The 13466-nt window shown below is 40.5% G+C and overlaps 2 protein-coding genes across 2 annotated transcripts; both read right to left on the bottom strand.

The window, feature by feature from the left end:
- Window positions 1-1791: 1791 nt before the first annotated feature.
- Window positions 1792-2259, bottom strand: LOC149245150 (uncharacterized). The gene has a single exon (XM_089437239.1). It carries the CDS (start codon window positions 2257-2259, stop codon window positions 1792-1794), a length of 468 nt encoding a protein of 155 aa, XP_089293365.1.
- Window positions 2260-5352: 3093 nt separating this feature from the next.
- LOC149245149 (uncharacterized) lies at window positions 5353-5922 on the bottom strand. The gene has a single exon (XM_089437228.1). It carries the CDS (start codon window positions 5920-5922, stop codon window positions 5353-5355), a length of 570 nt encoding a protein of 189 aa, XP_089293354.1.
- Window positions 5923-13466: the final 7544 nt, after the last annotated feature.

Below are 13466 nucleotides of genomic sequence, written 5' to 3'. Positions count from 1 at the left end.
ATTGTGTAATGTGTTGATTGAATTCTTTCTCTTCCATGTTTCGTGATTGTTTAAATTGTTTCTGCTGATAAGTAGAGTAGATTCAACTCAATTGTTTTATCATATTACAATTTGCAGTTTAAATCTACAAGGAATTTCTACACTTCGAGGAAGAACTTGCATTTATGACTTATTCATTATGGGGAGAAATATGTGAAAAAGCAAGGCAAGTGGTATGGATGACAAAGGGAGTGTTGCTCTAATGGGGCAAGAAAAGAAGAAGCCACTGGATCAAGGAGCTCACATCAATTTGAAGGCTAAAGGCTAGGATGAGAAAGAAGCATTTTGGATTAAGAAAAGTACTCAATTGCACAAAATTATGAATGCATATTGAGATAGGTAACCATTTTTTTTTGTGTAAATTAGCGTATTATATTAGTGTAAGAATACATATTTTACAAAAGGTCTGTACGAGCAGACAACAGACGGCCATTTAACAAAGCATTCACCAAGAGATGACCAAAAAAGACCAGCCAAACGACCCCGGGCTCACCACGCAGGGCGGCAGAGAAAAGGGGGTTGACAAAAGCAGAAGAGACTAGACCTCTAAACAACTAGAGCCACAGACCATGAACTGTGAGTTCCTGAGAAAAATTATAACAAAACCAAGAAAACCCACCAGGGTAGGTAGATACAACAACTGACCCAACCTCATGAAAACTGCAAGAACGAAAGCCAAGACCCGTTACATTTCAAGAACAATATATTTTTTGGAGGTATCCCGCGCCGACATTGTCTTAGCTATGCCTGCCTGAGCAGGTGCTGGATGAGTGTTTTGAGTATCGCCAGTGCGCTTCTCCTTCCTATCCTCAGCATACCTAGCATCAGGACCTATAGTGTGCCTCAAGAGACTAATTAGAACTGAGAGTTTCTTTGACATGCTGTCAAACTATTGTTCCAGTGTGCTTATCTTGAACTCCAAGCTTTCCAGAATTGCAATGTGCTCCTCTGACGCAGATGCAGTCGCTTGTTGGGCTTGACACACTTGGTCAGAATAGTTCCCCTGCATACTTAGAGCTTTGGCCAACATTATCTTCATTCTCCATACCTCTGCTTGCGTTCTCACAAACTGAGTTGCACGTGTTGTAACCGAACCAGGGTCTTGAATCCAATCAATATCCTTCTCCAGCTCTTGAGCCTTCAAAATTTCCCCCTCCTCTGTGGCAATGGCCTCTAGCTCCTCGTTTCGTTTTTCTTTCTGCGAGATGCGGGTCTCATATGCTTCGCGAGCTCTTTTTAAATCTCTGTTGGCCGAAGCATTACGGCTTCCCTCTCTCGCCATGATTTCAACCACACTCGCCAGGAAGCACAACGTTCTACGGCCGAAGGAAGAGAGTATCAGCCTCCAAATCGAAGAAACAATGCCTCTACCTCTACAATGAGCTACTAATAAATAGATACGATTGGGGGGATTACTGGCTGTGTGTCGATCTAGTCCCTATTGCTCGCAGATCTTGTCATCATTATTCCTGCGAGGTGGTGTATTATTTCGGTTATGGCTCGAATTATTTTCCCTATGGTCACCTTCCTTGCCATCCTCCAAAGCATGCCAAGTGTACCGTCTACTATAAGGGCATCGGCGGCGCACATTCTTTTTGATCATGTATCAGATGCGAATGTTATCCTCCTACTCGAGCAATGAATGCTCCTGAACTACCTGTCCTTCGCTCCTCTACCAAACTTTAAATCTACCTGCTGTACGCATGATCCTACTCATGTCGTAAACCTTGCCTAAAGTGCCGACCTTTGGCCTTATTTTTCATTCATCAAATCCTGCCTCGATAGCAGGGTACACCTATCTCTTAATTTCGGGCATATGACGTCCTGCCAAGAGCTGTCCAAAGTGCTAGTGGGGTTCTCTATACCATAATTCGCCAGATGGTCTGCAACTACGTTGGCTTTACATCTAACAACCTGAAAAATCAAACCTTTCAGCCACCCTAAATGTTCAGCTATGTTTTCTGTAACTTTAGCCAGTCGCCAGTGCTGAGTGACCTTACTAGCTTTGGCTACCGCATACATATTTCTAGCCGTTGTTATCGCGAGCTGAGAGTCCCCCTCAACCATTGCTGCGCCTGCCTGTAAGTTTCTGAGAATTCTGAGACCCTGTTCCATAGCTGGGAACTCCATTTCATTGTTCGTTCCTTCTCCCAAGGCTCTGCTGTAGATATGCTGAATTTCTCCTGCGCTATTCCTTATAATGCCCCCGATGCCGGCCATTCCTAGATTACCTGTCAAAGCTCCATTGATATTTTTCTTGAGGAAGCCTACAGGTGGTCATTTCCAGATACTCAACGTGGTGCTCATCTCCTGTTGGCGATTCGATGTAGCCACATTCATTCCATTATCCAGGTTAAAGGCTTTTAAAATTTGTAAGTCCCGATTTGATACTTTGTTATCTTGGTCTACTTTGCTTTTGACAAGAACCAATTGTCTTACATTTTGGGTAATAATTTCTAGAGCATGAAATATATCTCTGGTTTCATTTAAGAATACCCTCCTGTTCCGTTCTTTCCAAATCGTCCATGTGATGAACCCCGACATTATTTTCCAAATGGTATTGATCCTCTGATTACTAGAAAAGTTGCCCCGCCACTTCTCAATGGTTTCTTGGATGGAATCTTTGGTTCTGTCTATTTGCTGCAAAGTATTTTCCGCCCAATTCCACAGGTGGTTAGCCCACTCGCAAGTGTTGAAGAGATGATTCATAGTTTCTTCTTCTTTATTGCACATGGGGCACCTGGAGGGGCCGAAAAACCCTTTCTTGTGGAGATTCTCCCATGTGAGAGTTTTCCTGCGCATTAGGAGCCAGAGGAAGATTTTAATTTTCGGCTAGAATAGAGAATCCTAGACCTGGTTGCTCCATTGAACTTCTTCGACTGGTTCTGAGTTTTTGATACACTCTCTGGCTTCTTTGAGCGTGAAGTAGCCCCCTCCTTGCTTTCCCCATCTTAGTTGATCTCTGTCATCATCTTTCCTTATTCTTCTTTTGTTTAATAGATTCTGTAGGTTCCGGATGTCAATGTTAGCCTCAATTGGGTTTTCTGTGTCAGTGATCGTCCATTCTCTCCATTCCAGGTCCCTGCTAATAGGATTCAAATAGTGATTCACCGTGGTTCTCCCCAGTCCTTGATAATTTCTCTGCAGATCTGCAAACTCTGGCCTCTCTAATTTCGGGAGTTGTTGCTAGGCATCCTCCCAAAACAAGGCCGTTTCCCCATTACGAATTTCCCAAAAGCTATTCTCCCGTATAATACCTCGATTATTCCTTACAAGGTTCCAGATCGGATATCCTTCTGGATTCTCTTGCATTTTGATTAAGTCCTGAGTGCTATGCAATGGAGCGTATTTTTCCTTCCAATGTCTAGCCCAAGGAAGATTGGGCTCCTTCAGCCATTTCCACCAGATCTTAGCCCCACAGGCTCTATTGATGGTACAGGGATCTAGCAGGTTTAACCCTCCTAATTTTTTTGGTTTGCACAATTTATTCCATGCCACTAGTGCCCACTTTTTCTTCTCTGCGTTTCCCATCCATAAAAAGGATCTTTGAATCACCCTCATCTTCTGCAAGACTCCCTTGGGAGCAGGGATTATGGAGAGCAAGCATTGAGGAATGGCTTGCAGAACTGCTTTAGTTAACACTAGCTGCCCTGCAAAATTGAGAGTTCTATGGGTCCAGTGATGACATCTCTTTTCCAAATTGGCTAGGATCTTCTCCCAATGCACTTTTTGCCAAGGTTTGTCTATTAGGGGAGCGCCTAGGTACCTCGAGGGCAAACTTCCTCTGCGAAAGCCTAGAATGCTAGACAGATTTTTTTGCACAACTAAATGCGTATCAAAGAAAAAGATGGTAGATTTAGATAGATTAATTTCCATACCTGAGGCTTCACTAAAAATATTGAGGATCCTCTTGTAGCCCAGGGCTTCTTTGACTGTAGGAGAACCATGTAGCATTGTATCATCAACAAATTGTTGGTGAGTGGTCGCTGGAATATGGGGTAGGGGCTGTAACCCTCTGATCTTTCCTTCCTCTTTGGCGCTACGAATGAGTCTGCTCAAACCTTCCATCAAGATAACAAAAATGAATGGAGATAAAGGGTCTCCTTGTCTGATTCCTCGTGAGGGGGAGAATTGGTTGGTAGGGGAGCCATTAACCAGAATAGAAAATTTGGTAGATTTAATCAAAGCTAAAATCCATTTAACCCATTGATTGGCAAACCCGAAAGCTTCTAAGATTTCTTCAAGGTAGTTCCAGTTTACCTTATCATAGGCCTTAGATAAGTCTAGTTGCATCATCATGCCTGCGATTTTCCTGGATTGAAGAGTATGAATCATTTCCTGAGCCAGTAAAATATTGTCCAGAATTTGTCTACCTTCAACATACCCTGATTGTTCTTCTGAGATGAGGCTCGGAAGAATAGGTTTCAATCTATTGGCAATAACTTTAGAGATAATCTTATAAATGACATTGCATAAAGCAATGGGCCTAAACTTAGCTGGGGTTTTGGCTTCTTCTTCTTTAGGAATCAGGGCTAGGAAGGTTGAATTTAGAGATTTGTGAATTGAGGCCGAGTGTCGAGAGTCCTCCACCACTTCCCAGACCTCAGATTTGATAATTTCCCAGCAGGCTTTATAAAAGTTGATGGTGAAGCCATTAGGCCCAGGTGCTTTGTCATTCGGCATACTCTTCACAGCCTCTTCCACCTCTTCCATAGAGATTTCCCTAGTTAATGCAAGATTTTGCTCATTGGTGATTGATTTGGGAATGGATTTAATGAGTTAAACGATTGTATCTGTTCTGTCCACCTCAGGCTCCTCAGCTATGCTGTTAAAATGCGTAGTAAGTAGGGATGAGATTCCTTGATGATTCTGAAGAACGTCTCCTTGATCGTTTCTAAGACTGAGGATTTTATTGGCGCCTCTGTAGTCTAGTGCTGATCTGTGAAAGAATTTGGTGTTCTGTTCCCCTTCCTTTAGCCACTGAATATGGGACTTTTGCTTCCATAGGGTTTCTTCTTGTTGGCAGTGAAGCTGCCATTGTTGCATCAAATTTTTTTCTTGGTCTGCAGAGTCTAAGTTGCTATCTCCCGTTATCCAACCTTTGTGAATCTGCTCTAGCTGCTCCTCTATTTTGGCTTTCTCTTTAAATATATTCCTAAAAACTGTTACATTCCAAGCTTTGATTTTATTTCTAATGTATCTCAATCTACCTTGTAATTTGTACATTTTGGTGCCTCTTATGTCCATCAGTTCATGCCACCACTTCTCAACAAGTTGAATAAAGTCCGGGTGACTGAGCCAAAACTTCTCAAATCAAAATGGCTTGTTTCTAGGAGTGCCCTGGATCGTAGCAATTAGAGAAATGGGCCAATGGTCTGACCCTCCACTAGGTAGAATGTCTGATTCTACTACCACTCCCTCCAACAGAATGCTTTCAGATATAAGAAATCTATCAAGACGAGAGGTGATTTGTCTTTCACCTCCCCTTCTGTTATTCCAAGTGGAGGCCCCACTCTTGGGTTGAATATCCACTAATTTAGCTGAAGTGATGAAATCTAAGAAAGCTTCATAATCTTTGTTGAGTCTCCTGATCCCTCCTTTCTTCTCTAAAAGGGAAGTGATCATATTGAAATCTCCTCCTATGATTGCCTTCGCACTGGGATATCTAAGCTTTAGATTCAAACGAGTTCTAAGAAAAATGTATTTCTCTTCTAATTTCTGAGGTCCATAAACGTTGGTGCACAGAAAAGTTTTTGAGTTGCCTATCACTTGAACTTCTAGAGCTATAAAGGATCTTCTAGCTTCAGCTGAGAGGATATTGATTACATGCGGATCCCACAGGGTGACTAAACCTCCTTCCCATCCATGACTAGCAGTCTCCATGTATTTCATTTGTCTACCTAGCTTTTTGCTTACATTATCAATAATGTTACTTGCGCATTTGGTTTCTTGCACAAATACAATATCAGGTTTTTCCTTTTGGACCTTCCTCTTTAGGAGCCTTTGTTTAGTTTGGCTATTGAGCCCTCTGGCATTCCAAGAGATGACTTTCATTTAAAACTAAAGAGAAAATTAGTGAATAAGAGAAAAAGCTTCTAGAGCTTTTATCTTACCCGAGTTTAGAAGCAGTATTCCCAGCTCCTGTAGAGTCTCATTGTTGGACTTGCGCCCTCTCTTCTTCCTTTGTTTAAAGCTGGTTGAAGTGTGAAGTAGGCTTTTTGTATGTAGTCCCATTCCTTTTGCTACGCCCAGATTCTTGTTATGCCTGTCCAACTCTGCTTTCTGTCTTGCAACTAGTAGCTCATTAATTCTTCTCACCTCCTCTTCCAGAATGTTTTCCATCCCTTGCTTCTTCCAGTTTTCCACCATGTTTTGTAGGTCAACTCCTTCCTGCTCTAAAACCTCATTGAGCTCCATATCCTCACTTCCTATGTCACTTATCAGCATTTCTGCATCTTCATCTGTCCCTTATGTTACTTCCTGAGTCTGTTCTATGATGTTTTGAATTTTTTCCTCCACTGCTTTGGTTGCATACTCTGTTGTATTCTTGTTTGCTTCAGAGGTATTTTGTTCCTTATTCTGGTCCTCTGACTCAGTTTCAGTCTCCAAAACCTCAAAAGCATTACTGGTATTACCTTATGTTGCGCCTGTTTTGATTGGTCATTTCCTGTTTGCTCTCTATCTTGCTCTTGGTCTTATGAAGGTATCCCTATTCTTTTCTGCCTGGTCTCCCTTAAGTTCTTCCACTAATCTGTTTAATGGACATTCTCTTATTATATGTCCATGCTCATGACACTTCCTACAACGAAATGGAATTTGCTCATAGTCAATAGCTTGGAAATAGTCCTCATCCCTGTATTCCAACCACAATCCTTCATGCAAAGCCCCTGACACATCCAACTCCACACAGATTCATGCGCAGGACGTATATCTTCTTTGCAGAGTGGCTTTTGAGGCTTTGATGAACGTTCCTAGCTTGTCACCTATCTGTTTTAGAGCTGAGTAGCCCCAATAGTCTATTGGAAGGGAGAATAGGCGAATCCAGACTGGCACCTGCTTAAAGGTTTCTTTATCTGCCACGAAGTTAGGCTTCCAAGGTCTCATATAGAGACTTGATGAAGCAAAGAAGTAAGGTCCCCCATCAAATATTCTATCCTTATCTTCTAGATTCGAAAAAAAACAGCGAAAAAACCTTTGGCCCCTAAGTGCAGTCTAACATCACCTTTGGGTTTCCATTGTTGCTTGATCCATTGACACAGTGCTCTCTCCGTTGGCTAGAGTCCCATGAACTTGCAGATCACTGCATGTTCAGTCATGTGTTCTCTGTAGGCTTGAATTTAAAGGTATGCGATCACCACACTTAGGGCTTCTGCTGTTTTAGGATTGCATGGTCCCCGACTTTTTTTGTCATTGAGATTGTTTGGTTTGTCCCCTTTCTCCTCTTTCTCTCTTTCCAGGGCTTCTTCGTCTCCATCTTTTTGCCCCTCTTCTTGTTTGTTCTCCTGAGTAGTATGCGCCTTTACTGTTTTCTCTTTGCTCCTGCTGTTTGCTCTGCCTTCGCTCTCCTTTCCTTTAAGTTTTTGAGTGCTGTCTTTCGTCCTGTTCGCATCTTGTCTCCTTCCCTTACTGGTTCCCTCCTTTTCCTGTGACCTTTCATACCCTATGATCTGCACACCTTCATGTGATATTTGTTTTTGCATGATTATTTGTCTGAATGTAGGGGTCCCTATGGACCCCTCGTTGACCATCTGCTGGGTCAGGCTCTGACCCCTCCTGAGAAGTTCTGCTACTCTGATCCTGTTCCTCTCCAGGTCAAACCCAAGGTCTGCAAATTTCGAGATCTGTAAACCCTAACTCCGTTCCGCCATCGCCACCACTTACTGCACCTGAGATAGGTAACCATTGATTTCAACTCCATAGATCTTTTGTTTGATGTATGATGCCTTCGAGGAAAGCAAAATATTCATGATTTAGAGACAGAGAAGAAGAATAAATCTAAGAATAGAGGAGATTCTTTCAACAATAATGATGACTTGGAGGATGTGAAAAAAACCCAATAAAACACACACACAAGTTTAGAAGCATTGGTCGAGAGCATGTCGAAAAGGGTGAGTATACAAGGCGCAATGTGGCTCCTATAGAGGGACAACAACTGTAGAATGATGAGGGGCCCCTCTCCATGTTGGTCCAAGGGGAAACCACAGAAAAATTCGAGTAACGATAGAGCAACTGCACCTATTTGAATTTAGTGGTCATCCTCAACATAATATTGTAACTAACATTTGTTATAATGGTGATTTTGATACTCATCCTCAACAAGCATGGAAACCTTAACATGCTCATTAGATTTTAGGTAGTGGGATGCAATTTAGTGCATTTTGCAGATGTTTTGTGTGTGCCTTGGTTATAGAACGTGAGGAGTAGAGGAGCAAGTTAGGAAATATGAGTGGGTGGTATAAACTAGCGGTGTGTTTATGTCAATTAACTTGTTAATCTATCTTATGTGGTGCAAGTGTTGTTGAAGATGACTATAGTCTCTTTGATTTGCTGAACAAAACATCACATATCTCAAGCTATTGTTTTTGAAATCAACTCCAATTTCATAAAATGGTTAAACTACATCAAAATTAATTGGTTTGTTAAAATACCGTAATATTAATTTCATGTTTTCCAACCAATTTTACTAATTATAATAACGTGATTAATTATCAAACTACTTCAAAATTAGTTACAATTAACTATTTCAACAAATTAATAAACAATACACCTTTCATAACAATACATTAAATTATATGTATATATATGAATATACACTTAAATATACAACATTTTAATCCAATTATATATATTCCAAACTATACAAACTATTGTACCCATTCCAATGATTTTACAGGGTTTATCATTGCCTAATCGAACCTCTCCAAAATATCCTTGGACATAATCATGAAAGTGTTTCCTATCAGGTGTGGCATGGAATGAGGCCCCTGAATCTACCACCTAGTCATCAATAATATTTTCTAATGAAAGAATCAAAGCATCTTGCAACACATGACCTGTCACATTCAATTCATGATTGTTTTATTATTGCTCGTCTCCTTCTTTTCCCTTCTGAGACTTGGAGTCTTTCTTCTGGTGTGCTTTCTTCCCGCATTTCTAGCACAATATCCCTGATCTGGACTTGGATCTACCTTTCCTTGACTTATTGTGATATCCTAGGCTCTTTCCTCTTTCCATTTTTCTTACCCTGGTCTCTGCAGTCAAAGCATTACCTGATGTCTCACCGGAGCTTTTCCATCGCATTTCCTCACTAAGGATTGCACTGAAAACATCATCAAACTTTAAAGTACTAGATCAAGAGATAGAGTTACTAACAGCCATAACTAAACCATCCCAACTTTCTGGCAATGAGCACAGAAATAACAGAGCCCTAACTTCATCATAAAAAGTTACCCCTACAGAACTTAATTGACTGGTAACTGTATTAAATTAATTTAAATGATCAACAATAGATCCACCTTCTGACATTTTCATATTAGATAAATGCTTCATAGGAAATACCTTATTTGAGGTAGAGGGTTTTTCATATATTTTGGCTAATGCGGAAATTAAACCCTCTGTTGTCATTTCCTTTGAAATATTAAACGCTACCGATGTCGGTAGGCACAACCATATTGTTTCAAGTGCCTTTCTATCAAGAATATACCATTCCGTGTCTCTCCTACTCCTCAACTTTTTTTCCTTTCTGCTCAATTCTTGGTACAGATATTTCTGGTAAAAATATTCTTCCATCTACATCTTCCACAACTAGTAGTTTTGGCCGTTAAATATTTCGAACCTAAACCTACCATCTTCCACCATTGCTCCCACTTGAACGAGGAACCCTTTTCTCCTGCGCATTTATCAGCAAAATAGAGCTTCGGCTCTGATACTAGTTGTTAGAAAATTATATATTACAGAGAAATGGAACACATAAAATATATTGTAGAAATATAAACACAGAAAACACATAAACCAAGAGAGACATAGATGTACATGGTTCACCCAATTTGGGCTACGTCCATGGAGAAACAACCATTCCTTCCTTTTCTATGATCTGATAATGAGATCTTAGATGATTATTAAGGTATTAAAGACTCATGTGCATGGATATGCCTATGTTACTTTGTGCGATGGATCGATAAGATTGTGAAATAAATAGACAATGAAGCAGTTAAAGAAACATAATAGACAACACACATAAACACATCAAGTTTAATATGGAGTTCACCCAAAACTCCTGGGCTACATCTCCTGGTCTAGCCTTCAGTTTTGGCCTCTCTATTATGTCTTCAGAAGCAGAGTTTTACAACAGTGAGCTCAAATTGAGCCTCACACAACAAATACAAAACAATAAGGCTTTACTTGGATCCCCCAAGTCTCTTTTGAGTACACAGACTCTCCTCACTAACTCTTTGTCTCTGCTTGATCTCTATCTCAGCACTGCTTGCCCTATTTTCTATCAATCTGTGGCTTTAATGCCAATCGGTGCTATCTGTTCATTTCACCTTCTCGGGCTCTCTGGCTTCCTGACCTCTGTCCGCTTAGATCCCCCTCTGAGCATTAACAATCATTGCTAAATGATTCCAGGGATGGTGGCCACATATTTTGTAACAGAATGGGTCATTGGGCCTTTGAAATCCTCAAAATAACCATTCTCTATTTACATAGAGAAATACATTCAAAACTATGAAATTCCGCCAAATAACACCTATTGGATCCACCTGTATATCAACATCGCATCTCCACCATTGATTTGGGAGATCCAAATCCAACGGTCGTGGTTCATTTCGGGCAGCCCTTTCATATGGGGGATAACCACCCAATAAGGTTGGTTTTCTCTCTCCTTAGCCTAGACATGTGGCAGCCAGCATATGGGCTCGGGCGGAGTCCGGTCCAAACCACTTACCGCCTTTGGTCCTCCCGAAATCCTGCCTGTATTGTGATTTCCCTTTGTATTTAAAAATACATTAAAATATGAAATCCTGCTTATATCGGACTTGAAATCATATATAACTGCATTAATAAGCCCTTTCGGGTCCAACATAATCACCCAAATCGCGTTTCCCTTGGTTTTCGTTTATTTACGAAAACACAACTTTACATAGAAAAAACCCTTTCTTACGGATCTCAAAATATATCCAATATCGCCTGTAGCCTTGTTAGGTCCAGCTTATGACATCACATATATGTACATGGCCCCACTCCTCTGTGTAGCTCCGGTGCGACTTTGCGATGTGACTTGTCACAATCGCATATCGCATGAGCCCTTGGTCGTTGGTAAGCACTCCCATGTGTTTCTCCAATGCGATATCGCAAATCAACTCAAGCCGTCGATCTGCGCGCTTGATCAATAGTCCCTGTTGATTGTGATAATCACCGTCGCATTGTTTTAAGTGGCAGTCCCCGATAGCCTCCCGATGGCCTCTGCTGATTTACGATATGCCGATCGGATCTGGACTATTGATCGACCATATCCGACGACTCTCATCCAAAGTAGTGTTAAACCACTGATACTTTGTTTTTCCACTATTCCTTCATGTTTTTGGATGCCAATAGTGTTTTCTGACTTTTTGAAAAGTTCATCCTTTTGCAATTGTTTTGATTTTGAAGACTTAGAGGGTTTTCTAGGATCCATTTGGATCACGCCTTCCCACTGAAAAGGATTTTGGACCACCAAAAGTTGGTTTTTAAGCATCAATCAAGTGAGGATACAGCTTCCTCACCTGTCCAATCTCTATCCATCTCACACTGCTTGGTTTTGAACCTTTGAGTCCAATTCCGAGGTACTCAACATCCCCTCTACACGTAGTTCTCACCTTCCTATCTAGAACTGTATCTTCCTGCAACTCATTAAGATATTTAGAAAAAAATCATCAATAGAAGGAAACTAACTTTGCTCTTCGGGATCTTCAATTAATGAAGGTTCAAATAGTCTCAAGTTCTCTGAATTAACTACTGAATAGATGTGCATGTAAGCTGGAAAATCAAGGTGAAAAGCATTCTCACCAATTTTCTCAAGTATCTTGAAAGGCCCATACCTTATTGGCTTCAACTTCTTTCCTTCACCTTGCATTCTGTCTTTACTAATGTACAACTAGACTTGATCACCAATTTGGAAGCTATGCTCAGTTTGATGTTTATCATGCCTTGCCTTGTACTTGGCTTGGCTCTTTTCCAGTTGTTCCTGCACTTCCTGGTGAATCTCTTGGATCTGTTCAATGAACTTGGTTGCTTTGTCCACACCATTGTGTCCATCAACTGCTATGGAGACAAAATCCAATGGAGACCTTGATATAAAACCAAAACAAGTCTCAAAAGGAGATTTTTGTGTAGAAGAATGTTTGGCATGGTTGTAAGCATGTTGCACATAGCATAAATGTTCATCCCAAAGCTTGGGATGCTTGCTGCAATAGCCCCTGAGAAAATGGATCACTATCCTGTCGACCACCTCTCTTTGGCCGTATGTTTGTGGATGAAAGGTTGTGCTCTTCTTCAATCTGGTGTCCATCAACTCCCATAGACTTGACCAAAACTTCCCAACAAATCGGGAATCTCGATCAAATACTATGGAAGTGGGTAACCTAAAATGCACCCAGACATGCTGAAAGAAAAACTTCACTGTTTGTTCTATAATCTGTTTGTTACAAGGTATTAAAATACACATTTTGCTGAACCTATCCACAATAACATATAAATAGTCAAGACCTTTTCTAGACTTTGGCAATCCCCCAACAAAGTCCATGGAAACATTTTCCCAAGGATGAGAAGGAATTGGAAGTGGAGTGTACAAGCCTAGTTTTCTATTGTTGGGCTTGCTTTTAGCACACATGGTACACCCTTTAATATATCTAGAACTGTTTCATGCATTCTTGGCCAATATAAGAACCTTTGCAGCTATGCAACTGTTTTAATTAGACCAAAATGACCTAATAATAGAGAAGTATGTGCTTCCAAAATTATGTTAACTCTTTTAGTTTGAGGAATGCATAACTTTCCCAAATGATACAAGAGTTGGTCCTTAACATGATAATCCAATTCTTCTACTTGTTTTCCCTGACTTAAAGTTGCATATACATCTTTAAAATCTACATCTTAAGCATATTTTTCAATGTAGCTTTCATGCAATACTAAATTATGCTTAAGTATAGTAGATGCATTTATGATTGGTCTAGACAACATATCTGCAACTTTATTGTGTATGCCTTTCTTATATTTGATGATTAGATGAAACTGTTGTAGAAAACCCATCCACCTATAGTGTCTTGATTGCTGCAGCTTAGTTTGTGAGTGAAAATATTGAAGTGGTTGATGATCAATATGTATAAATGTTTCTTTTCCCAATAGGTAATGTTTCCACTTTTTCACACTCTACACTAATGCATACAATT

This window comes from Pinus tabuliformis, chromosome 7 (assembly GCF_031772625.1).
Source record: "Pinus tabuliformis cultivar Carrire ecotype Pingquan chromosome 7, CPIR1, whole genome shotgun sequence".
In the NCBI taxonomy this organism is placed as follows: Eukaryota; Viridiplantae; Streptophyta; class Pinopsida; order Pinales; family Pinaceae; genus Pinus; species Pinus tabuliformis.
The sequence above is the reverse complement of the archived record's forward strand: the minus strand, read 5'-3'. Positions and strand labels throughout refer to the sequence as shown.